Below are 27,346 nucleotides of genomic sequence, written 5' to 3'. Positions count from 1 at the left end.
ACTCTTGATATCAGGGTTGTAAGTGCGAGCCCCACGTTGGGTGTAGAGATTACTTAAAAATAAAATCTTTAAAGGGCGCCTGGGTGGCTCAGTTGGTTGAGCGCCCGACTCTTGATTTCGGCTCAGGTCATGATCCTCGGGTCATGGGATCGAGCCCTGCGTCGGGCTCCGTGCTGAGATTCTCTGTGTTTGAGATTCTCTCTCTCTCTCTCCCTCTGCCCCTGTCCCCAACGCGTGCCAGTGCTCTCTGTCAGGTAAAAAAATAAAAATAAAAATCTTTCAAAAAGAGAGAGAGACAGAGACAGAGGCTCTACTTTTGCGCCACCTGACAAGAAAGGCTTGGGGCCTGGTGGCATCAGTAAACCCGAGGAGTGTGTTAGAAATGCAGAATGTCAGGCCCTCCCTGCATCCAAATGTGCGTCTGTCTGACCTGGAAGCCTGAACAGAGCTAGACAGCTTCAGGGTTCCCCTGGCATACTACAGCAGACTCCCACCTCCTCTCACTGTTCCTAACTCCGGGGACAATGACCATCAGTGACTGCCTGTTAATGGAACATTCTCCAAACAGAGTCCTCTCCCATTGAACAGGCATCCTTTAGAACTCTGAGTGTAACCGGCCTCCTCTCCTCCAAGGAAACAGAGTCAAGCTAAACAAAATAAGCAAGCAAACAGAAGCCCTGATGACGGTTTTTCTGTAACAAGACTATATGCACGTTTCACCCAAAAAGTAGGTAAGGGGTACAGATTCCAGGATCCCTAGACCGGAGCTCCTCAACCCTGTGTGCACATTAAAATCACCCGCGAGGGGTGCCTGGGTGGCTCGGTCGGTTGGTCGAGCATCCGACTCTTGATTTCGGCTCAGGTCATGGTCTCAGGGTTCGAGCCCCGCACGGGGCTCTGTGCTGACAGCTCAGACCCTGGAGCCTGCGTGGGATTCTCTCCCTCTCTCTCTGCCCCTCCCCTGCCAGTGCCCTCTCATCCTCTCTCTCTCAGATAAATGAACTGTAAATAAATGAATCAACCAATCAATCAATGATAAAATCACCTGGGAAGCTTTTTTTGAAGCAGGGATGCCCATACCCCACCCCCTAAAGATGCCAATTCAGGTGCGCCGCAGTGGAGCCCGGGCCTGAGCACCGTTTACGCCGCTCCCCCGGGGGCTGTGTGACGCGCAGCCAGAGATGGGAACCACTGCCCTCGTCCAGCAGTTTTCAATGTGTCATTGCCAGAGAGGAGGCATCGAGATTACCCAAAAACCCATTAAAGCTGCAATGCCTGGGCCCACCCCAGACCCACAGAACCTAACACTCGGGGGGTAGGGCCACAGTCTGCATCTAACGAACCCCCCGGGTGATGCCTAATCGCGTCTGTGAGACGCTGACCTGGTCCTAATGAGTGGGATCTTTAAGGAGTAGAACCCAGGATTCCGTACTTTTGAGCAGTTCCCGGTTGATCCCTTTGTATACGGCCCGGAGAGCTGGTTGGTGGGCACTGGGTGAGGAAACCCCTGGACGCTTGAGCATTATTTTATGCAGACGGTAGTTAGCATAATGCTGTGTAGTATCATCTCTCTCCAGTCTGACTGCCGGGGTTGGAATCCTAATTCCTTGATCATGGGCAAAATATCTCTGGTAGCCGAGTCTCCGTTTCCTCATTTACAAAATGGAGATATAATGATGATAATACGAGTAACTACATCTTTCGGGTTCCCTTCTGTGTTGTTATGAAGAATCAATAAATAATTCATACACAGCACTTAACACCAGACCCAATGCTTCGGGAGAATTCAATAAGCATAAGCTGCTATTATTATCTGCTGTGGTTACTGCCTTTGACCCCGAAGACCAAGCACTTTACCGTCCAAGCTACTCTTTCATAAACAAAGAAACGCCCCTTCTTGAGGCTTGCAAAAGTATCTGGCTCTCTTCATAGAACCATGGAGAAGGAAAGGCCTCAAAAGCTCAGCGGAACCCACAGGCAAACTCTAGCTTCTCACTCAAAATCAGAAAAAGTTATCCCAACTGAGTACTTGGCCAGCCCTCAAGTACTCAAGTGGGCACGGAGCAGCCAATGAACGATCAACTGATTGACTTCAAAAGACTCTGGGGCAGCAATGCTCAAACTTCAGTAGGCTGAAACTCAGAGCCCTGCTTAAAAATGCAACTCCCAGGTCGTATCTAAAACCTGCTCCATCGGACCAAGGGAAATGGGGTGCTTACAAATCAGGACGTGAGACAGCGCTAGAACTTACGCTCCATGAGAACAAGCTGGTTTTGTCCGTTCTCTCCACGGATGAAGTCTGCAAGGGCCTGGCACACGCGAGATACGCAATAAATGCTTTTGAACGAATGAAGGAACAGTCTGAGGTATGGACTTCAATCAGCCAGTCAGGCAGAAACTCAGCACCGCAGCAAGTGAATGAACCTTCCGAAGGAGCTGACTGGCCAACGAGTCTGGTGAAACGACACGAGTCTCTGTCATGGCCCCACCCACATGCAAACACACACACACACTGCATCCTTTGTGGAAAGGGGACATGAAATCTCCCAGCCAGGTGTGGGTGGTGGGACTGAGGGAAAATTGAGGAAGTGACTATACCAAGAACGGAAGTTAGCCCAGATCTGCTCCTGAAGCAAGAAAGCAAATCCTCATGAGAACTGAAAGGGCCACAGAACCTGCGGCACGAGGAGGGGTGGCCCAGAGACCACCGTCAGATACAGGACTTGGGTTGGCCCTTGCCAACATCCCAGCCAAATCCACTGGTACCAACCTCTGGCCATTCTTACCACGGAGGCCAAGGGTCTACCTGGGCAAAGAGATGGACCGCGACTCACAGCATCATTTTAAGACATGGCTGAGACTGAACACCAAGTTCCCATCCGGGAATAAGGGGCCAATACGGCACCAGGACACTCTCCAGTTTCTACCCTTCCCTCCTTGACCTCAGAAAGCACGCAGGCCCTGGAGGAGGGTCCTCAGGGCCTTACTGAGTCACGGCAGATGAGTTCGAAGACCAAAAAGAAGGAACATGCTTTGGTAAAGCTCAGATGGGAACGTGCAAGCCTGAGGACAGAAGGCAAAGTAACAACACTTGAAAGTCTCCACCGCTCAGCTGTGTAAACAAATAAAATGGTCCATTTCTTCTGGAGCCTCTCCTGGTTGTCTTTGCGCACACACACAAGCGTGTGCATACACATACACACACACACACACACACACACACCACTTCACATCTTAAAAGAAAAACAACCAAGAAAGGTCTACACAGTTTGTTTTTGCTGTGTGTGGAGTTATTTTTTCCTAAATCACATCTGACTTGGTGTGAAAACATCAACCTTTGGCCAAAATACTCTTAAAACAAAGGCTTAATTGGTTCTGAAATAGCCCTTCTGAAAACCAAGGGAAATCTCTTCTGTGGGTCTTGACCTTGATTACAACACTGCTCTTGGGGCTGGAATAATGACGAGTGGGGGAGTCCAGGAAGAGCTGTCTTCAGGGAGGCAACAGGGATGCCTACACATTCATCCACAGTCACCTGCAGGGCGGCTCTCTGGAAGGCACTGGCAGCGTGTGGGTCCACCTCTGCATTCAGCCTGCAAAATCTTCCCAGGTTAAGGAAGACGGTGGGAGGAGTTCCTAGGAACTGGGGCCAAAAGCCAAACTGGCCTCTGAGCACACCTAGCTCATTTTACTGCTCCCCTATGTATATCACTCACACACATACAACCACTGAGCCAGCGCACTTCAGGGACGACACTTGAAATCCCGTGTTCACATCTCTCTCAAAAGATCAATGCAAAGCTAAACACACGTATTACCCTGTGTCTCTCCAAGGCCACTCTTGGATATGAAGAACAGAAACGGACACACATATTCCTCCAAAAGATGTGGGTGAGAATGTTACTAGGACCTTATTCACAGTAGCAGAAAATGCGAGGCAATCCAAAACTCCAGGAACATAGAAAGGATGTGCACAATGTGTCATAGTCCTACGGAGAATACTGATGGCAATAAAAAAGAGCAAACTAGTGCCACATATACAATAACAGGAATAAAACTCAGATATAATGCTGAGTGGAGCCAGACAGGAGACAATCCATTCTGTACAATCCCATCCCTATGAAGCTAAAAACCAGGCAAAACTCGGGGTGCCTGGGTGGCTCAGTCGGTTGAGCATCCGACTTCGGCTCAGGTCATGATCTCGCGGTGAGTTCGAGCCCCGCGTCGGGCTCTGTGCTGACAGCTCAGAGCCTGGAGCCTGCTTTGGATTTTGTGTCTCCCTCTCTCTCTGCCCCTCCCCACTCACGCTGTCTCTCTCTGTCTCAGAAATAAACATTAAAAAAGATTTTTTTAATAACAGGCAAAACTAATCCATGGCGATAGATAAAATTATTCCACGTGAGAACTGGCAGGGGCAGGGTGGGGAGGGTGGAGGGGTGGGGCTAGGGTTTTCAGGGTGGAGGGTTGGAAGCCAGATGACTGGGAGGTGAAGGGCATACGCAAGACATCTGGGGGGTTGGTAATATTCTCTCAGGGGCCAGCAAACCACAGTTTGTGGGCCAAATCCAGCCACTGTCAACTCTTATAAATAAAGTTTTATTGGGACAAGGCCACATCTATTCTTTTAGATACTATTTTTAGCTCCTTTTGCATCACGGTGGCAGAGTTGAGTAGCTGCCACAGAGATTATAGGGCCTGCGAAGACTAAAATATTTACTATTTAGCAACCCTTTACAGAAAGTGTTCCAACTCCATTCTATGTATTGGTCAGGGTGATGGTTTCGTGGATGTTCACATGTGTAAAAGTTGGTCCACCTCTCCACTAAAGACATATTTATCTCATACTTTAATGAAACTTTTTAAAAGTCAGCAGAGCTAAATAACTACATCTTGCTTTTAAAAGGTCTGTTAAGTGTCATTCCAGTTATATCGGCGTTAACCACGTAGGGAGAATACGGCCATTTGTGTGATGTTGGTCTTTTCAACACCGAGAGGGGTCGGGAGGTTGTCAAAAGCGGGGAAGATCCCAACACAGCAACTGATACCGTGCCCAAACTTTTTCAAAAGAACACGAGGCAGCTATAGGAATCAGCTGGAGGCCATTCATGTCGACGGTGAACTTGGCCGAGTCCTGAGATTACAGGAGGGCTGGGAAGGGCAAGGGGTATGGATCTCATGGGTTGCAAGGTGTCCCCCTACTTGAGGTTATTTTGGGAACCAGCTCAGGAAAGCAACAAGCTCAGCTCATATTGCAGTGCAGGATTTATTAAGGTGAAGCAGTTTTACGTTTCCAGGGAAAGAAAATTCTGCCCCAAAAATCACATCCCACTTAAGCCTTGTGCTGGAGACCGCCGCGAAGGGAAAATGTCAGCTGTCCTGCCCCCCAGAGCACCACCATCCTCGTCTCAAACTAAAATTACAGCTAGATGCCATGTGGCTTGGCCTCGTCCTGGTCTAGCAGAGGTTGGGGGAGAATGAACTCTGAAAGCATGCTGGTGCTGGGTCTCTAATAAAATGTCTCTCTGTTTGCCCACATGGGCATCCAGCCTTAGCAAACAGAAGCAGGGGAGAACAATACTACCTGTTCATGGAGGAATGGTAATGGTTTCAGTCCTCCGAACAATGAGGTCTGTAATTTACTCCATCTTCCTCCTGAGAAAGAGCTTCACATGGCCTGCACCGTGCCAGGTGGTTTGGAGAAAGTCAAACTGCTCGGTCTCACAAGGGACGCTTCAGCAACAGGTGTAAAGACACAACAGCTGGTCTGGTCTCGGCTGGTCTCCCAGTGACATGGCCCCAGCCAGCCTTTCCACACCAAGATAGGGATCACTATGCTATTCAACCTCACCGATTCCCACACCCCGGGCAACAGGATTCTCCAGCACTCCACCAGATGTAGTAGGCTTCAGGACATTTGTCTGTTCCTCTATCCATTCATCAAGACCTAGGGTTTGGGCCTGTTCCCTCTCCTAGCCCTGAGACTAAACCAGTTTCAGGGGGCAAGACTCAATATGCCAACATCAAGAAGCAGAAGGCCCAGCAGGAAGTGTGCCAGCAAGAACGAGTGTGGCATCTAGCTAGAGACATCAGTCTGGAAAATACTTGGGGATGGAGGGCGGTAAAACCACCTTCCCCTAAAATACACAGAGAGATCAGATCAGCAGCACACGGCAGGAGCAAACAAAAAATATTTTCCCAATACGCTCCTGTTGCCCTGAAACAAGCACAAAACCGTGAGGGAATCCATCAAATAAATATGTCTGCAGAACCATACTTTTTTCACTGGTGGAAGAATTCACAGTGTCGCTGGGGCCCATGGCTGTCTAAAAGCCTTATCCAGGAAGCTGCAGATTTGAAACGGGCCAGCTACAAAGATGGACTGTGGCTGTAGTTTGGTGAGACCACAGACGGACACACAAGTTATCCGCAGCGGAACAACATAAATTATTTCACCAACCGACATCCACTTCCGGGAAGAGGAGACCCACAACCAGACTTCACCATCACCACAACAGGCTTCAAAAGCCTCTCTCCAGAGGGTTAAACCGGAACACTCCAGAAGTTTCGGCACCATTAGTTACACCATGAGTAACATCCATCCTGGCAGAGCCAGGCAAGGCAGACAGACGAAAATCGTATTAGTCTGCTCTCCCTCCACTACTGCATTCTGCTGGCACCAGTTCAGCTCCGAGTCTATATTAGTCTGTGATCTGTTTAGCCTTTGGATTTAAGAGAATGGAAGCACTACATGAGCAGGAAACCGGACACTCATCAGAAGCTGGGCTCTGTCACCTCTCCCTCCCAGCACTTTTAAGGACATACATCAACAGGTCCAAGAGAAATCAACATTTCAGGACAATCGGGTCGAAAGTGATATTCTTAGCACCCCTTAGCGTGATCTGGATGCACCGGAAGCAACCCTCTGGCTGTCAGTAGCCCCCTCCCCCTCCCCTCCCCCCACCATTCTTCCAGGTCGGCCACCTCGTTTTGCTCTCAAATGAAGATTCTTCCCTAAGCCAAAAACAATAGCCAAGCTGGGGTCTTGTGTGCCCATTACGCCTGATCAAGAAACTAAACACAAAACACAGGCTCCTCTTTCTTTCCATATTCTTTACATCGTTTTGGCAGCATTTCTGCTCTTGTTTCTTTGCTTCCCACCTCCCCGAGTCAATCAACTACCACCGGCACCATCACCACCTTCACTATCGTCACCACCACCACCACCATCATCATCACCAACCATCATCCCCATCATCATCATCACCACGATCACCACCATCATCATCATCATCATCATCATCACCATCTAGATCGGGGGAAGGGGCAGAGAATAAAAGACACAAGAGACCTACTTATTGACAATTCAAGCTTCAGGATCTCTTGCATTTTCCTACCTGAATTGCAATCTGGTGTTCAATCGTTTTGTACGCAGAGTAATGTGTGCTCCCGGACTGAAAATGGAGCTGTAGAAAGAAACCAAATCAAAGCGTTCTGCTTATGTCACAAACTACAAGAAAACATCTTAAGCAGTTTATGAATAGCAGACAAACCTTCCTAGATTGAACTGCAGCCTTGGCATTCAATCAAGACCTGTGTATTTTTATTTGTTGCTATGGATAAGATAATCATCATAATCTAAGGTAAAGTTTAAAAAAAAAAAAAAGCGTCTATTCAATAAGCGAAAAGGGAGGGGGGAGGGGGCCAAGAGTGAGAATCATTGACATGAAAAGGAAAGACGGACGCCCATTAAAACATAAAGGAAGCCAGTGTGCTGAGCAGGACGCTGCAGAAGAATTAACTGTGTGCTGCAAAAAGCCACGAGAATTGCGACACGTAGGTGTGAGGACAGGCAGTGAGAAAGGGTTCTGAGAAGCCACAAGACTGCAACAGGTACAAGACCCCCACTGTTCTGACAACTGGGCGCTTGCTCCTAAACACGATTCTATTTTGGGGAAAACAAATGTGTCAGGCAGAATTCAGGGGCCACCGATGCCTTATGCATTCTTCTGCAATGACTAAGCGATCCGTCCCAGAACGTCCCTATAGCCTGCACTCTAGGAATCCACACTTCCCCATAGAGGGAGCCAACCATTGCCAAAGAGCCACCAAGTTTTCTAAGGACGGCCTGTTCACTGGCCCCTGGGTGAATGCTCGTCCCTGGCTCCCTCAGATTCTCCACAACCGGGTGGGGGGTGGGGGGGGGGGGACGACGAAGTCTCTCTCTCGGGCCTTCCCCTCTGAAGCCCTACAGAGCCCCCATCAAAGAAGTGGGTGTCCCCAAACAAAAAGGAATATGGAGATGCCTCACCAAACTCTCCTTTCCCCAAATAACGCTTGTTAGTAGTGGGATCCTCCCGAGCAGGAAAACAAACACTACCTGATTCATTTTATAAACAATACAACAGTCACTAAAGGATCTCAACAGTATCTGGAAATGCATTTTAATTTGCAACATATGAACGAATGAGGAGGCATTAGTCGGTCCTGGGGAATCGCTGCTCATTCACCTCACAGCAAAAGGCAGCAGGGGCTCGCGCTTCCAAACCACGGCTGTTACTGCTACCAGAACACTTCCATAGTATTAGAACAAAGTGTAACCTAGCTTGCCAGTGAGTTTTAGATCCAATGATTTTGTTCACACAGTTCAGGACTGTTCAAAATCAGTCCGTCCAGGTTTGGCGGGGGGGGGGGGGGGGGGGGGGGGGGGGGGGGGGGCGGGGGAGGCGGGGGGGGGGAAAAAAAAAGAAAGGAAAGAAGAAGAAAAATGAAATTCACATAAGAACTTCTGAACCAACACAACACAGAAGCGATCACATTTTTAAAATAGTCTGAATTTATACTGCTCATGAGATAAGGCTGGAAGTCCCCATTTTAGCATCCAATGGGCTCCTCTGAGATCATTGTAACTGCTCCAAAGAAACAATCAAAAACACCGCCTATAAATATTAGGAGACTGCTTGCCCCAAAACATAATACTAATCAAGGTGAAAAGAGGCCACAATAAAAATGAAGCCAGGAATGAATATATATGTAGTCCTTTACCTGTCAAAGCACAGCGATGCACCACACTCCCTAAAACAACTAAAGACGAACACTGAGCAACTGACCGTAAGCCCATCCCCACACAGCCCCCCCCCCCCGCCCCACACACACACTCTCTGAAGCAGTTCATCTAAGTGAATTGCAGAAAAAGACAGATGAATTTGCACCCTTTGAGCCCCACGCCCCCGCCCTTCCTATGAAAACTGCCAGCCAGTAAACGGAGATTTGCACTAATTTCTGTGACAATTCCGCATCATTTTAAAACAACTTTTGTGCTAGGGACAGCTTTCTCTGCCAGGTTGGAATGCTTGGCTGGAGAGCAGCTCTTGTCTGAGGGGTGGGGGGTGGGGGGTTCTGCTTCTAAGTCGAGAGGCAACAGTAACAACTCATCCCCCTTTTCAGCAGGGTTTTATTCTCCTCTTTTCCAACTGCCTGATTCAGAGCTTAATGGAAACTTGTCCAAGCTTTTCTTCCCACAAACCCTGTGGAGCCCTAGGCAATCTGTACTCAGGGTAACCACAGGAATCTCAGATTGTCAATTAAAATTGAATGGACACCTGATAACTATATGTCGTGGAAACCAAATTTCATATAATCACAGGCTTGTGAATAAATTAATGAAACTGTGGCTAATCCAAATTCAATTTTCACTTGTCCGGTTCCATTCTTAATCCTTGCGTCCAATCACCACCCAAACAACACAATCCCAGAGAGAACGCTGCAATTAAAAGAGGAAAAATGCAACTGCAAGGTCCTTAAGAACGTAGTTGGACAAAGTTAATTTCACACACACACACACACACACACACACACACACACACACACACCATTTTAACACCCACAAGCAATGTAACTTCCCTCCTCAGGTGTCCAGACAAACCGAATAACCCGGACCAGCTCATAAATACACACAGCACAAGCTCCAATCAGATCTTTACTCCCAGCCAGTAACCACTGCGTTGGAGAGCTATGGAGCTAAACTTCCGCCAGCTACAGTGACACAGACTTACAATTTTCTTGTTGCTCCTTTGGGTTTCCACCCCCTCTTCTACCAAATGCTGTTGTCTTAAACATAACACTTTAAACTGCTTTTTGCTTCCCTGTAAAACACAAAGATGCCTTGTTCCTTATAGTCCAGCTTTTTAAGACAAAGACAAAATACAAGGACCCAGTAAAAACTTGGCTTTCTAGACTGGAACAAGAATTTACTTCTCTCTCTGTAAAAAATCTATTAAGAAAGGAAAGAACAAGAGATGGTGGCCTTTTCTTTTTCGAATCGATGAGGGGAGGTTCAGAGATCCATCGAAGGATCAGCCATCTAAGGCCCATCTGGGTTTAGGAACCTCTACCCCTGGGGCTGCCCTGCTCTTGGTCACCTGCAGCGTCACTTCCTCTGCCAGCAGGTGCAGCTTATACCTTGGGCATGCAGTGCGTCCTCAACATGGTGCCTCCCTGGGGCATCCTGGGGCTTCACCAGCTGAGAACTCCGGGGGACCTTTCCTTCAATTCCTTCCCATGAAACCCTCAACAAAATAAACCTTCCCTTCCTGTGTGCTTGTTTACAATGGCCAAGCCCACCCACCCATGCTAACACCCCCAGATGATCTGGCCCTCACTTGTCCAGAGGAAGAACCATAAAGAGGCGGCTGTGCCCGGCACAGGATTGCACAATTCCCCGGCAATTAAAAAACCAACAATTTACAATTAACTGCTTCCCTTATGATGATCATATCGTGATGGCTCTTGCTTTATTTCTAATCACTACCACTGGCCCTTAATTTGCTGTTTCAGATATACGGCATCAGAGACACCCAGAGACGAGAGAAAAAGGAAAACCACGTTTTCATCCACAGACAGACATCTCCTCCTCAAAGGGGACCCTGTGTTGGTTTCTCCCACACTAAGTGAACTTCCAGGGTTCAGAAGACTAATTTCTTATACCTATTCATTCCACTAAATTGGTAAGAGGTAGAGCATTCGTTTTATTGTCACCTGGCTCTCTCTTTTATTAAAACAAACAAACAAAAATCCAATCCAGATTCATTCCCTAAAAAGTTTTGGTTTTGGGGACCTGGGGTCCACCTTCTCCCCTGTAGCCACTACCGTGAGCCAGTGGAAGTTTAATTTAACTTAAAAGACAGATATTTTTGGGGCGCCTGGTTGGCTCAGTGGGTTAAGCGTCCAACTTCAACTCAGGTCATGATCTCACGGTTCGTGAGTTCAAGCCCCGCATAGGGCTCTGTGCTGACAGCTCAGAGCCTGGAGCCTGCTTCAGATTCTGTCTCCCTCTCTCTCGGCCCCTCCCCTGCTCACGTTCTGTCTGTCTCTCTCAAAAAGAAATAAACATTACAAAAAAAAAAGAGAGAGAGAGAGAGAGAATATTTTTGTCGTTAGTAGGTCTAAGGCTTTTTCTTGGGTCATCAGGCACCGTTAGGGACAGAGACAGCAGCCCTGTGCTGCGAACCTCTTACATTTAATGGGAAATACAATCCTGACCAGGACTCTGGGCTACCCTGCCTGCCCTTTTAAAAAGTGCCAAGGGGACCTCTACCTTCCATAGGGAAGGCAAAAGCAGCACTGACTGGTAGGTGTGCCGGTTTAAACATCCCTCGCCAGACCTAGACACGGAACATTTGTACCATCCTAAAAACAACAACTTAACAAAGGCATCCCCTTTTCACTTCCTGGCATTCTGCTTCAGAAATTCTGCCGCAGCAAAACGCATGCCCTCAGACACCAGAACAATCTCTCCTACTGTCTCGATGTTCCATCCAATGTCTATTTACCCTCATTAATTTTTCTTTTCTTTTCCTCAACCTGAAACCATCAGCTATGAGTCAGAGAATGATCATTAACTTTTACAGCTTCCATACACATCCACCTACTCACATTTGGGGAAAGAAGACTTGCAACATTGCCTGAGACCAAAATCCTCCATGAAAGAAAAGGGAAGAAAAAAAAAAATCACTTCAAGAAAGTTATAGCTGTAGGTCTATGGGGGTTTGGGGGGGGGGGTACATTCATTGTTTTTCCACTCGGTGCCACAAATCTGGAGCAAAAAAAAGAAAAGTTGAACTTGGTTACGGTGATAGGGATTTCTGGGTTGATTTCTGAAGAAAAACGAGATGATTTTCTTTAAACATCAAAACATAATTAAAGTTCTTAAACTGTGGGGGGGGGGGGAATGAAATGAATCAAATTTCCTGCTCTTGTACAAAACACATTTCTAGCATAGAAAAACACGTGGGCTAAGGGGCTGAGACATGCTCCTAACACAGCATTTTTCATTAAAAGTTGCTACATTAACACTCTTAAAATGATGCCCTATCATTACTCCACTTAGCAGTCACAGCTCTGCAACTCATAACGAATTAATTTGCATTAATGTGGGTTTCCTGTGTCCTTCCCTGGGTATGCCATTGTGATTCCGGCTTAATAAAACTGACAGGACAGTAACATAGTGCCTTTTATTCCACTTTCCAAAACAAACCAACCCACCCGAAGACCCACACAAATCCTCTCGATTTTTTTTAAGCATTTTGCTAATATATTTAGTACATCATAATTGGCCCAGCACACAGGAACCTAGTTATCTTCTCAGTAAATATTTATAGCGTCATTCTTTCCCATTCATTCTGCATTTTCTTGGAGAATCTCACTGTAGCCTACATCTGCAATTCATTGACTTTACAATTTACCACATGTTGGGATGGGAGAGGTCCTAGCTCCATTTGAATCACTACACAAATATGCAAGTGATTTATCGGTTTCAAACTGAAGGCTACAAGAGAAGGACTCCACTTTCCCTGAACATTACTTCTTCTGGCAGACCATGAACAATTACAGTTCGTACTAATTAAGCTCTGTAAATGTGCTGTGCCCTGCTAATGCCTACCAGGCCTCAAATTTATTTTCATGATGCCAAACTTTAGCGAGCAATTTTAACTCCTTCAGAGCTGATCCCACTAATAATAGCCATTCCTGCCCCTATAAACAGAACTGTTTGGGGCTACTTCATGGCCAAAAAAAAAAAAAGAGAGAGAGAAACAGAGAGAGAGAGAGAGAGAGAGAAAGAAAAGACAGAAGAAGAAAGAAAAGAATAAAATATAACGGGCTGAATTACCAGCCCGAAATCAGATGTGCCTAAGGAAGAAAAACCTATCCTGGGAAAACGAAGAACACCACGGCTGATAACCCGTTCATAGATCCCACATCCCCATCTTTGTAATGAGCTGTTAAGGGATTCATATCTGTCCCTGAGGGCTAGTAAGTTTCTGCATTCCATTGATTAGAAAATAAAACCTTTCAGCCGCGGTCTTTAAGTTTGGGTTGGATGGAGGGAAGGATCCCGCCAGAAATGACAGGGCCATCAGTCCCCCTCAACACACATACCTTACCCACACACCTCAGGATCCCACTCCCCCTTCACCATGTGGTCCCTCTGTAACACACCAGAACCTCCCACTTCTTAAAAAATAAAAATTAACATCAACAGGATAATTGGCCTTCTCTCTCTCACCAGGCTGTCGACCACAGAATGCCCCTCCCCTAGACCCTCACGCAAATAACTGATATGAAACATATCTGTTGCTGGATAGAGTGTTTTAGGTGAGGAGTGGACTGAAACCACTCTATGCTGAGCAAAGCAATAGTTTTTAACAGCACCTCCCCCTGGTACTCCCACCTCTCATAAGAGACTTCCAATCCCCAATTTCAGACAAGCCATTCCCCCAAGCCCCAATTTTTGTCCCATCTTCTTATATTTTTTCCAATCTTTCTTAATCAGACATTTATTCTGGCTACCTCTCTGTGTTTCCTTCCCCAGATAACTGTGCACTTTTACCAAATGAGAGGCCTTCCCATCCCCAATGTAAACCTGGAATTTTTTTTCCCTCATCCATTAAATTCCTTTAATCAACTCTCCTCACTCACCTAACTTTTTTTTTTTTTAAACCCTCACATTAACTAGTGCACTCTGCAACGTGTGTATTTTCCCTTCCAACTCAGTGGAACATCATATAAATTAAAGAGCAGTCTCTCGTATCAGGTTTCTTTAAGTATTCTGGGAAATATGCACAATATAGGCAACACAGTCCAAAAAAAAGAAAAAAGAAAGAAAAGGAAAGGAAAGAAAAGGAAGGGAAAAGGGAGAAAGAGAAGGAAAAAAGGAAAGAAAAGAAAGGAAAAAGGAGAAACCAGAAGACAAGGCGAAAGATGCAAACAGTAGAGCAACTTTGCTTTTGAAAAAGGCATTTGTGCAGAGCCCCCACTGAATTTCCATCCCTGAAAGTGCTCTTTATAAATGTGTATAACAATAGCCTAGAGGAAAAGTACAAGTCAGCTGCCAGAGGAGAGGGGGTCTGTCTCAGTAAGCTCAGATTGTAGAGGTGGGGGCCACGGGAGGGGGGAGGGCAGCATCTGAGATGGGCTTCCCCCATCTCATTGCTTATAATTAGTGAGAGAAATCTGAGCTACTGCCAATGTCTGCGGACCTTGAATATTATAAGGCCAACGTGGCGTCAAATATCTTAACATTCATAAGTGTTATGGGCTGTAAATAAAGCCTGTGGATTTATGACCCGGTGGCGCTTGCCAGCAAAGGACTGGGGCACATTTCTTTCAGCAGACCTGTCGAGGTGCAAGCTTGCCTTTGGTTGTAAAATTAACCGTTTCCTTCACAAATGTGCTCAATTATAAGTCAGAGTTGAAGATTTACTCACACGGCTGCCAATATCCACTCGCGGAAGAAACTCAGACGCCCACGTCACGCACCCCCCTCAAAAATAAAAGCCCCGAGAATCTGATTCACCGCCCCCCCTTCCCAAACTTCTGAAATGTGTCACCTTAGAACAGTTACAAATGCGGTCAAAGATATCATCTAATTCCACTTACCAAGACTAAAAAGCTTACACCTACTTCCCTGGAAAGTGCTTATTTATTTGGCAACTCTATGGTTTAAAAAAACAAGAAAGGGAGTAAATCACTCCCTGGCTGCAGTCTCGTCCCTTCCCCCAATATAATGTCATCTACTTCCTGTGTAGGAGAGAGCCTCTGCTAAATCCAGGTTGTCTCATACTTAACTGCCAATAAACCAACTTCCACATAACTTCCAGACAGCTGGGGAAAAGGTCCTCGGAGTTTTAGTCATGGTCCAGAAACACGCGTCCACACAAAAATTTGCAGCTGTCCTTTCTCTACAGTGCATTTTTAATGTGATTCGGGGGCCCCTGTTGTGAAACATCTGACAAAATGTAAAATCCTCTTAGATACCTTCTAGTTTACCCACTGTGCACGTGTAAGAGAAGTTGCACCGGGATTTCTCAACCAAGGAAAAACCTAGGCACTTTTTGCATGCACCCAGGTACCTCGTGGGATGTGAGGAGGCATTCAAACCCTGCAAAGACTTCCACTGTAAGGTTTGAAAGCACAGCCCCCCGTGCAACTAGTAAAATGCTGGGTTTTGAAAGCAAGTATTTTTTTAATGGCGTGCAGATCTGCGCTCATATCCCGCGCTGCTAACAGAACAGCATTCTTGATCGGCCAGCCCCCGGAAACCTTCCTGTTAACTTTTTCACAGCTTGCTAAGAAACAGAAAGCTGACCAGCTTCCAGCAGGGACTCTAAATGAAATCCGTATCAGTAAAATGAAAATCAGGGTGGAAAACTCCTAGCAAGAACCGGGATTGTTTGCTTCCAAATCTTTTCTCCATCAGATAGGGGGCATCAGTAAAAGCTACAGCCCTTAAGCAGTCCAAAGTTTCCAAAAACACTTCTTCCAGATAAGCACTTCAGGCCCCCAACTGCCTAATAGCTTGTTTCTGGGGGTTCAGAAAGCTTTAATTTCAACAGACTGCGAAGCGCTGGCATATTAAATTTATAATCATTAAAATATGACTTATTGGGTGAATGCTCAGCCCGTAATCCATCCTGCAGACATTAAACTCCAACCTATAAAGATTAGCACAGAATTAATACTGTTGCATTGAGATTGGGATCTAAACATGTTCGCCATAAATATTTCTGAAGGAGATGAAAAACAATTAGCATAAATACCAAAGAAGGGAAAGAACACCTGTTCTTTTTCAGGGCGATAAGCATTTTATTGTTCTCTATTTAAAATGTAATGACCTGTGTAATTACAGTAATATTACATTGTTATGTAGGGGCTTGGAATGTCACACTTTGAAAAGTGTTGTCAAAACAATCAGGGGTGAAGGTGGGGGGTGGGAGGACAACCAAGGAAAGGACCACCATTAACCCTTCACACTCTAAGGTCTCAATCTTTTGTATGAGAAAGGATTATGTTGTTTGAGTGAGGGAAAAACATCCATTTTTCACAAGCCAGAAAGAGAATTTGTTTGCCCGGCTACATAAAACCCCAATGAATAGGCCCCTCTTGGTTTCTTTTAAATGCTGGGATTCCAAGTTCAAAAGTGAATTCAAGATGCTGCTTATTTATTTGTTCAACCTAGTAGCAAGCAGCTCAGTTAAAAAGCAACTAACTTTGGGATAAAAGAAGATACAAGAGCTCTCATACTCGAGTCTTAAAGAGAAATCTCAAACCTAACTCGAATTCTGACCACCCTAGCCCTATTTCTCAGCGTGGCAAAAGGGAAAAAGAAACGGGGCACCACTTTTTCCTACCAACTTGAATATGCTAAAAGTATTTTTATCTCTGACATACAACTGCTACCACAATTCTTGTATTTGTTGTTCTATCACTTCCCATCTACTTAACCACACTTCTCTCCTTAATGTATTTTTGTATCCGAATCTGTCTTTTTAAAAGCCATTCCTATTACTGTATCAAAGACTAAATTAATGCTATGCAGAAATCTTTGTCGCTTTAAAATAAAATTATTACTATCGAGCTTTATGGCGTCTTCAGCAATTAAAGCATTATTCTTGAGATAATGTATTATTCATCATAGCTGGTTTAATGCTACTCCTTCATTCTTTACATTCTTAAATAGAAAAGCAGGAATCAGGGATCCAAAGAGTTTGCTTTTTCAAGGATGCTGCTGCTTACAGGTACTCTAATAAGGAACAGAAACCGTAGCAAAAACACCACCACCAAGGAGGGTCGGGGAAAACAGGAAAGCATACAGCTAATTTGTCTTTATACCTTGCCCTCAAAAACACACTCTATGAAGCACGAAGAATTTCAGATGAGCATGAAAAGACCCCTATCTTGCCTATAGATGCCCTCGGCAGCTGTAGGAAATCTAGAACTGCAAGCTGGCCCTCTGATCGAAGACGTCAGGAGTGACACACAACAGCTTCCCGTCCTCGGGTCTATTGCGCTGCTTACTGGCCTAAATAAATAACTTTAATTTTGGAGCACATAATCTAACCCAGGTAACAGATAAGGAGGAAGGGCCTGCACACACAAAGATGTCTCTTGGTGTTTGACATGCAAATCCGAACACTGCCTACTGAGTTCAGAAATGTCCTCTCCTACTCAATCTGATGTCACAGCACAAGGCCACCCGCTACGTCCACAATTAAAAGAACTAGAGCGGTCTATTCCTATAATGCCCACAAAGGGGACCGATGGTTGGGAGCCTTCCTTTTTCGCCCCGGGAAATCGTTTATTTGCCTTTAACAGTTTCGCTGTTTCCTAATTACAGCACAACACCACCGTTCAAGTTTTAGGCGACAGTATGGCAAGATCGCCAGCGGTCAGGCTGGGAGTTTGAAAAGAGTCAAGAAGGCCAAGAAGCCCGCCATCAAAGCTCAATATTCAGATTGGCCTTTCTGATGGCCAAGTGGATTTTTAAATAATACCGGAGAGACTCCATCGTAGGGGGAGGGGAGTAAGAAATTCTCAGGGTTACTTTGGAATGTTGCTTGGTCGGGTTGGTTAGTACACAAACCCTCTGTTTCTGAGCCGAATGCTCCGGGTTTAGCATGCCCACAAGCTCTCAAGAAAAATACAACGTAACCGGACTGTGCCTCCCCTTGAGCTGCAACCCCACAGCCCAGCGCCTGCAGTCTGAAAGAGCTGGCCCTGTAGTAGGAGGTCGGGCTGAAACGCTCTACCAGCTTCCCAAGCACGCAGAAGCCTGGGTGCAGGGAAGAAGGGGGGGGGGGGGGGGATAATTATTTCTCTTTCCTAGCCATAAAAAGTGACCGGTCTAGCATGCCCGTGCCCTTTTTGCCAGGGCCCAAAAAACAAGTAAAACCTGATAGTTAATATTTTAATGCTTAAAAACACTTGTAGATCGGATCGACTCCCATCCGGCAAGCCCTCGGCCATTAGCACCGAATTCGCGGCTGCTGAACACTGGGTACATTATTTCAAATTGCTATCTCGAGTTACCGAAAAAAAAAAAAAAAATAGTGTGTGTAAATAAGGGGTAGGGGGCCCAAACCAGAAAAGGTGCAAAATGACAATCCCTGGAAACCAGGCACAAACGTCCAGAGGTTGCGTCTAGAGACCGGCAATCCAGGCTTTTTAGAGGAGGGTGGGATTGGGGGCGGGGGACGGGGTTCAGGATGAGGGCAGGGAGCAGAGGACGGTCCGGGAACAGGATGAGCCTTATTAACAAATGTCAAGGGGGCGCGGAACGCTCGCTGCGGAAAGCACCCGCGGAGCCTAGCACCCGGTGCCGCCCTGGGGTCCCCAAAGTTGGGTGGCCCGCGAGCAGCAGCCCACTCCCTTGAAGGAGAGGTGCCCTTGGCCTCCCGCACTCTCTACACACCGCTGGGCCCGCAAACCCTGGTCTCTGATCCTCCCCCAGGGCCCACTGAGGGCCTTCTCGGAAGCTGGCGAACGCAGACCAAGCTTTAAACACCAAGGCACCCAAATTCCCTGGAAATACATCGAGTCCGCTCAAAGGAAGCCATCCCGGCTGCACACAAACCAAGAACCCGGTCACAGGGGCCTCCCCACTCGGCGCGGCCCGAGAGAGCCCGCAGCCGGCGCTCCGGGCAGCCGAGCCCGCCACACCGCGCCCAGGGCGCTCGGGGCCCTGCGGGGTTGCCAAAGAAAAGCAATCCCAAAGCCCCCAAGTTTGCAGTGGGACCAGTCTAGGAGGGGTGACCTTCCAGGGGAAAGGGGGAGGGGGGCTGAAAGCCAGCGATCACCACTAGAAAGCTAAGTAAATAACCAGCCGAAAGAGAAAGCCGAGGCGCTTCTCCCGGGCCCCGGGCTCCGCGCGCTCGCTACTTCTCCAGTCCAACGCCTGCAGGAAAATCCACTCTCTACCCCGCGCGTCGGGCGCCAGCCCGGTCACTCGGGCCCCGGCAGCGGCAGCCAAGGGGTTAACCGGGGAAAACCCAAGACGCCACAGAAGAGGGAAGGAAGAGAGAGGGAGAGGGAGAGAGAGCGAAAAGAAAAGAGCCACACAGTCATCTTCCCAGGGTGAAGAAACAAACAACACCACCACGGGGGAGGGGGGAATCAGAGCGCAAAAAAAAAAAAAAAAAAAAAGTTCTTCTGTTTCCCGCCCCCCCCCAACAAAACCCTGCTTGGAAAGAAAGGTCTCCCCAACATCACGAGGCAGCAAACTGAAAGCAAGAACATGGCGAAGTGCAAACAAATCCAGTCCACAAAAGGCAGAAAAGTTTGGAGAGTTTTGGGCTGCCTGGGCCGCGAGCGGGGGAGGGGAGGCGGGGAGGGGAGGAGGCGGAGGGGGGGGCGGGGAGGGAGGGAGAGAGGGAGGGGAGGGAGGGGAGGGGAGGGGAGGGGAGGGAGGGGGCAGGGCAGGGGCCGCATGCGGGGCCGGGCGGGCGGCGCGGGCGGGCAGCGGGCGGGGGCCGGGCGCGGAGGCACTTACGGTTCGGGCGGTGGGCGAGAGCGATCCGTTGGGGAGGTAGGGGCTCGTCAGGTCGGGGATCATGATGAAGGGGTAGCCGGGATACGGTGGCCCCTTAAAGAGCCCTCCATCTTGCCTCTTGGCCGCTAACATGGCGGGGCGGCGAGGGGACGGCGGCGGCCGCGCCGAGCGGGAGAGAGCGAGGAGAAACTTTTTAGAAAGTGCCCCAAGTAGCCGGGCGCCCCGGCAGGGCCGGCGCGCGGCCGGGCCGAGCGGGGCGCGGGGCCGGGGCGCGCGGGGCGGCGGGCCCGGGGGGCGGCTCCGGGCGGCTGTGGGGCGCGCGGGGCGTACTCACCTTCTTCCAAACTTTCCCGGGATTTATCTCGGAAACTTTCGGAGCGAGGCGGAGGCCGTCTTTCCGCCTTCCCGGAGGGGTGGAGGTGGGGAGGGCGAGGGGCAAACGCCACGCAGAGGGGGGGAGAAGGGGGAGAAAAAAGATCAGCAGGGTGGGGGGGTTGGGGGGGGAGAGAAAACAGGGTTACAAGTTTCTGCAATGGTGGCACCGCGCGCACACGCCGCCCGCCCGGCCCCGCGGCGCCCCCGGCCCCGATTCCTTCCCTCTCGGCACCGTTTGCCAAGCCCAGGAAATAGACTCAAGACCCCACCAGCCCGAGGGGCTTTTCCTACCTCGGAATCGGAGGAGCTGTTTTGATTCGTTTCTGATTCATTGACTAGAGACGATTTGACATCAGCTAAATCCCTCTCTGCCGAGGAGTTTTCGGAGCTCTTCTCCTCCTGCTCGCCCTCGTCTTTGAAGGAAATCAGTTCGTCGTTGGCGCCTAGGTCATCTCCTCCACCGCCGTTCAGCTGCGGCATTTTTTTCACCCACCAGCAGCAATTTTGGAAGGAAAATGAAGGAGGAAGAAAAGCAAAAAAAAAAAAAAAAAAAATACCCCCAAAAAGTTTTGCCCCCCCCCCAAAAAAAATATTGCAAGAAAAAGACGAGTCCAAGGTGAACTTTTTTTTCTGCTTTGGGGTCTTTTTCTCCTGGGGAGGGGAAAGAGGGAGAAGGGGAGGGGAAAGGGGGGGAGATCTTCTGCACGCGTGAGTTTGGGTTTCTTTTTTCTCTCGTTCCCAAGGATCCGATCAATGTGCAAAAAAATAATAAATAAAAAAGGGGGGTAAAAAAAAAAACACCAACAACAACAAGAAGTCAGATATAAAGAGCAAAGGGGGGGGAAGCCGAAGATACAGGAGGAGCTCGTGCCGCTCGGATTTGAGTGAGTTGAAGTTAGACTGAGAGCTTTTCAGTTCAAAGGCGGCGCTGATTGACAGATAGAAAAAGGGGGATCGAAATCCGGAGGAACGGAGTAGTCTGGGAGCGGAGATTATTGACAGGGCGAGAGGAACACACTCGCTTAATGAGATGCCGGGGGGCGGGGCCGGCCCGGTGACGTGTGCATAAATAAACAGCCGGGGTGGGCGGGGCGGGGGCGGCTAACAATGATCCTTTCGGGCGCCGGGAGAGGGAGGAGGGAGAGGAGGAGGAGGAGGAGAGGGGCGGGGGAGGAGAGGGGAGGGAGTTGGAGGGAGGAGTGTGCAGGGGGAGAGGCCTGCGCTGAGTGGGTGCGAGCCCGCGAGTCTGGGCGAGGGTACTGGGACTCGCTCCGGGAGGGGGGCGGCTTCGGAAGGACAATGCGGAGTGGGAGAGGAGGGGAAGGGGGTGGCGACCGAGTCAGGAATCCGAGCCGCGGAAGGCGGAAGGAAAGCCCACTTGGGGGGCGGGGATGGGGAGAGGCCCAGAAAAAGTGCACTTTGGAAATATTAGAAATAAGTCTTAAGTAAGGGGAAAAGGAGGAGAGTACCGTGGAGAAGGGAGGGGCGGGGGGGGGGGGTGCTTAGTGGTTAGTCCAGCAGTGAAATCAGCCACCCTTGGGCGGGGATCTAACAGAAGTGGTCAAAAAGAAAGATCAACCCTCCTCTTTCAGAGAGCTTGGGGAAGTGGGGAGCTGGGCAAAGTTCCTGGTCATCTTCAGGGAAAGAAACTATCAGCCCACGAGGTCTTCCCTACCCATTTTATTTATTAATAGTGAGTCATTTCATAAAATCTTAAATCTCGCTAGAATAAATATACCAAGACTTTTTATCCCCCCCCCCCAAAAAAAAAGACAATCAAATACTTTAGTGTTTGTCAGGGGCATTAAAAATACCCTTCAGGAAAAATACGTGGTTCTTTACAATGTAAAGTGTTGTTCTCCCCGCCACCCCCTCTGGTAACTGACGTTGGAGGTGGTAGGAAATGAGCTAGGATTCAAAGTCCTTCTGCCTTTGGAGGTGAAAAGTTTGGGCGTTAACACCGCCAGGGAAAATAAAACTGAAAGTTCACCAACCCCTGGGATCAGTGGTACTGGAGTCTTTCTCGAAGGGGGTGTGAAATGAAATCCCCAAAAGACTGGCCAAATAATCAAGATGTAGATGGCTCTGGCAGGAAATTGCTAACTGAGCTGATGCTGAGAGACCTCAGGGAGGAGGTGGAAAACCTGGGGTTTGAGGCAGGTATTGTTGTTTTTAGGCCCCTCGCCTGGGGAGCAGATTTGCTACAAAATGGGGAACAGAATTCTGTTAAAGAGGAAAAGACCTGACTCCTACAACATAGGCTTCCTGGATGATGGAGCAGGAACACTCATTTTCTTGCAAATATTCAGTGGAAAGTGGACAGGAAACTACAACATGAAAAGGGGGACCAAAAAAATAATAATAAATCAATAGGAATTAGCAAATTGTCTGTTAGGAACAGTGTTGGTCCATGATGTACTAAATTATCCCACCAGTCCCCCAAAAAACTCACATACATTCCAACTGGCCCATCAGCACCTAAGGTTTCTAAAAGAAAGCAAATTTACCATGTAATATTTAGAGAGTTTGGGTTTCAGCAAAACTGTTTTATAGGCTAAGGTCTCAGAGAGAAGACTACTAAAAATAATGATACTAAGATTGACAAGGCCAATGAATTCCCCTGCACTGGGAAAAATTCGCAGCCACATTAGCACACTAAAGAGTAAAGAGGCAGGCAAAATAAAATGGGGAGGGGGAGAGCCTATGGAGGAGAATCACTGTAACTCCCAACTTTAATATTAATCAGAAAAATCAGAAGTAGAGTGAGAAGGAGCCAGAAAAGAAGTAAAACAAATGTGTACATTTAATCAGACAGGATTGCATAGGATACAAAGCACAGGGCTAATTAGTCTCAGCAGGTAGGACTAACCTTCAGACTTCATAAATAAATAAGGCGGGCACAGTTTCTAAGAGGGAGAGTGGAGACAGAAAGGGGATTATTTCAAGACACTAAGTAAAAACATGAAGAATGAAATGCTTCACTGTTAAATCCATGTACAAATGCATTTAACAGTTTCCTTTTCCTAGGTCTTTTCACTTGGTTGCCTTTAGATTTACACATTTAGCGAATGACCATAGCTTTTCACACTTGCTAATTGTCACCTGCATACCTAGTGTGCCTGAGTCTGTCTGTGTACAGCATAGACTTTCCTAAAGCCTGTTTTAAGGGCTTATTTACTTAAACTGGAACACATTCATAGGAACTCAATTTATGGCAATTTCTTTGTCCTGTGAGGTGGTATTTTTTTTTTTTAATCGAACCCTGATCTGAATTAAGTTGGATAATGAGGACTTCTATGTCCTTTATGGGACTACCTGGATAATAAAAGCTCATAAATATACTGAATTGAAATTTTAAAGCACGTACTTTTTGTTTTTAATGCCCTTGCCTGCATTTTTATCATATGTAAATACTAAAGGCTTTCTTGCGATGATTAGTAACCTCATCCATGTTGGCATATCCTAATTTTTCTCATTCAAAGGAAACTCTTGAATCTTTCCTTCTTTAAATCTCTGATTTAATTAAGCAATTAAAAGTTATTCCATAATAGCACATGTGCCACATTTAATTTCATTGCTTCGTGCCATAAAGGCTGGGGAGACCAGCAAGATCTCAGAGGGTCAATAACCCCTGAGTCTCTGAAAAAGGGCTTCAGGTGATGCCTGCCCGGATAGGAGGTAGGGGAGGGAGAGGGTGTGGAATTGCAATGGGCAAAAAGCAGGGTAATATAATACATTTTTTTAAAAGTCAGGTTGCCTGGCTCACAATGTGGACATGTACTTTATAGATTTGGTGTGAAATTTTAAACAACAGTTGGCTCGTGTCCAGGTGTTGAGGTAACCTCTCTCCAGACACTAAGGACTCCTGGTTTACAGGATCCTGAGCTCTGCCCAAATAGCAAGGGTTCCAAGAACACAGGGACGAAACCAGACCAGTTCTGACTTTGGCCCAAGCCAGGGGATTTTGCATATTTGGGAGTGGGCAGGATGGGGAGGAAGTGACCTCTTTCCTGGTGCCCATTCCTGGGGCCAGCCCAGGTCCTGAATTCTAAGGAGACTGTGTCTCAGCCTCTCTGTGTTCCTGCCTCTCCTCCTCATCCCCTGCCTTTCTGCTTCTTCACCTCTCTGTTTTCTTCTCCCCTTTCGGCTGTCGCTCTATTAAATCCCTGTGGACATGTGTTGATACTAGAATCTGCATTTTACTTGGAAAACTAAGTGAACAGGTCACCTTTCCCAGGGATACTTCCTTGTTCATCCCTATTGAGGAATGTGAAAAGGAAGTTTCCAGTCGATATAAATCATTCTTCAGGTGTTGGTTCCTTATGGGGGAGCCATGGTAGAGTGGTAGGTGCCCTCTGAAAAATGGGAATGTGCTTAATGGGGATGGCAGAAATAGGCCAAGCGTTACCTGTGTCCTCCACCTGTCACCTGTCGGGTGAGGTCGTTGGACTGGGTATTTTCCTAGGTCCTTTTTTACCATTCAGAGGGCCCATGGTTCCATGCTTTCGGCCCAGACCCCAGTTACGCTAAGAGGTTCAGCAGCACACAAGCAAAGACGACAAAGCGCCTTGGAAGTTTGGCTTTGGAATTTAGGAAAAACAAGGATGGCCTGCTCAGATTCGCCAGAAGTAAAGAATACGTGTGGTCAAGCATACTCAGCTCCCCCAGTGGTTCCTCAACATTCCACTAAATGACGCTCCACAGTGACCTGCACATGTACGCGTGTGGGCATACGTGTGCCGTGTGATTTTTTCCCTAAAGATTCAGGCTCCAAGATGGATGATCCAACCCACTGTGTTGGACTTATCTGTGCAGGGAGGGTGCTGACCGAGGGAAGCCAAAAAAAGAACCTGAAAACATAAGGAAGCTATAAAATGGGGAAATGTTTTGAAGCCAAAGTCCTGCTTCCACTGTGAGATTTTCTGTTTGCTTTTTGTTCTGCGTGGGTGATGGTTCCTTATTTGGACCTTGAGGAAAGCTACTCCCTTAGCCAACATAGGCACACTAAAAATTGGACACCTCTAAGAGTTTTCCATTTTAGCAGGAGGAAGGGGTAGGCAAAAAAAGGCTCACTTCACAGGCATCCTTTTACTTCTCCCCAGTGGCGCTGTCCAGGGACACGGAAAGGTATATATACCCTCTTCCTGAACCCCCGAGGAACACTGTTCTGTTCTGGCATTTTTCTGAAGTGCCTGGCTTGATCACCTTGCTTCGGCTAATGACAGGTCCGGGTAATACAGTGACAATAATGCCTGATGATCCAAGGGTTAATGGGGAGATGTATGCATTTGCACAGAGTTTCATCATCTGCCTTCATAAGCTGATCACTACCGCTATAGGTACTTATGACAGGAGCCGCCTTGCGAAAGACATCAGTCCTCCATAAATACACCTTTCTTATTGACAAGATGTCTTTTAACCCTAATAGTAATGGAAGAAGGCCAATAAATGAAACATTTACTGCATAACTTGCCTTATTTTGGGGTGGTGTATGATTCCTTTCTAGCCGTCTCGAGAAAATGTTTTCAGCCTAATTTGCTCCCTAGAAATTTCGCTTGCTACAGTTATACGTCTATGACGTTTTATTGCCTGAAGCCAAGTCTGCATAAGAACTTTCTTAAGATATACTTATCCTAATGCCAGGCTACAGGAACTGGGCTGCTTTATGCTGAATTATTTGTGCTACCCTGATATACAGGATAGAGGCTTCCCGACAGTCATTGCCATAGGGTAGGTCTAAGTGTTTCTGAGAAGGGGGGAAAAGGCAGAAAAAGGTGAAAAAAGTTTCATCTAGGTTGATTTGTGGAAGTCTTTAGAATTAATAATTGGGTCTGTATTTAACATATTAAAATGCCTGAGGTTTTCTTTTCTTTCTCTTTTTTTAAAAATAGCTTCAGTGACCCCATCCTTTCTTACAAAGCATCCTCACTGGCCCAAACTCATTGTTATGTTCAGAAATGTCATGGATATCCAAGCACCCTCCACAAAAACACGAGCACTTTAAACTGAGGCAAAGACCATGCCAGCCAGCATGGAGCGGTCTCACAAGGTGGTTTACGTCTGTTCAAGGGACAGAGCAGGTGAAATTTCAGGAGAGGACAATGCCATTGTTCCCCTTGTAATTTATCTAAGTGTGGGCTGATACACCTGCTTCTGGCCAAAAGCATCACGGGATAAAGGAGGTGAAGGATCTAAGGAGACGTCCAGGTCTAGAGTGTGAAGATTTCAGGCTTGGTTTCCCCCCCAGGAATCCACACCAGCTTTGAGCCCTAGTCTGTCCTTGAGGAAGGACTAAATCTATGTCGAACGAATCACTTGAGACTGGACTGGATTGCAAAAAACCCCAGTTGTTTCTGCAAATTCCAATGATCTTTGTGGATTCTATTTCCTAAGGAAACCTTCATTTGAACAGGGGGGAAAAAAGGAAGAAGGATACATGATGAGTTCCGGCGTCCGGAGTGAGTTCGGGTCCCAGTGTAGACAACAGCCTGCAGCGCGGGGTTGGGCCAGGAGGGAGGCTTCCGGTTGACTGTCATCCGCAGCCGACTCCGTTTCTTGGTAGCCTGAGGGCACACTGTAAATACCTAGAGCGGGAGGGAAGGCATTAATCGTTATTTCTTAAAGGTTCCAGGATGCCAAGAGTGAGAGGTTATAATGACCTCAAAACCCCATAAGAAGCACAAGGACCCCTCCCAGAACCCCCTCGCTCGGAAAGGTGGCCTTTCTCCATGCGTGTGTACCCAGACACTGATTCTGCCACGCTTTCTAGCGACGGTCCAGGTCCTTGATGTCTGTCACGGCACAGGCGTAAACATTCCTTGCCTCTACCCAGCCAAGGGCTCTGCTCCTGGAGAAACCTCAGTCCTGGGCAGGGAAGAATCCGCAGAGGCCCCGCCCACTCTCCCTTCCCCCTCCTGCCAGGGTTCATGAGGTGGGGGGGGGGGGGGGGGGGCAGGAGGCCATGTGAATGATGGTGCCTACTATGCCTGTGAGACCCTCCTAGCTCCCCCAGGCCCTGCCACCCACCTCCATCCCCAACAGGCAAGGTGATGACTATCTAGAAACCAGATGGGGCATTTCTTAGGGAAGGATCTGCTATCATTGTCTTTCGGCTTTTTCTTCTTTGAAGGAACCTTGCCTACCCTTCCT

At 47.6% G+C, this 27,346-nt stretch overlaps 1 protein-coding gene across 33 annotated transcripts in view; it reads right to left on the bottom strand.

Annotated features, from left to right (window-relative positions):
- Nucleotides 1–21,187, bottom strand: part of TCF7L2 (transcription factor 7 like 2) — a 250,272-nt gene extending 229,085 nt beyond the window's left edge. For 17 of the 33 annotated variants that reach the window (XR_006209185.1, XM_042960715.1, XM_042960716.1 and 14 more), the window contains exons 1-4: nucleotides 20,489–21,187; nucleotides 20,157–20,223; nucleotides 19,823–19,947; nucleotides 7,395–7,463 (exon numbers count right to left, since the gene is read on the bottom strand). Coding sequence is in view for 32 of the 33 variants with exons in the window: in XM_042960715.1 (XP_042816649.1) it covers nucleotides 7,395–7,463; nucleotides 19,823–19,947; nucleotides 20,157–20,223; nucleotides 20,489–20,677 (450 nt within the window). In the remaining variant the exon portion in view is untranslated. The remainder of the gene's footprint in view (nucleotides 1–7,394; nucleotides 7,464–19,822; nucleotides 19,948–20,156; nucleotides 20,224–20,488) is intronic. The other 16 variants (XM_042960710.1, XM_042960714.1, XM_042960713.1 and 13 more) reach the window with 4 other exon arrangements.
- Between the last annotated feature and the right edge of the window lie 6,159 nt (nucleotides 21,188–27,346).

The sequence above is a fragment of the Panthera tigris genome, chromosome D2 (genome assembly GCF_018350195.1).
Source record: "Panthera tigris isolate Pti1 chromosome D2, P.tigris_Pti1_mat1.1, whole genome shotgun sequence".
Lineage (NCBI taxonomy): Eukaryota > Metazoa > Chordata > Mammalia > Carnivora > Felidae > Panthera > Panthera tigris.
Note: the sequence above shows the minus strand (reverse complement) of the source record. Positions and strands in the feature narration are given on the sequence as shown.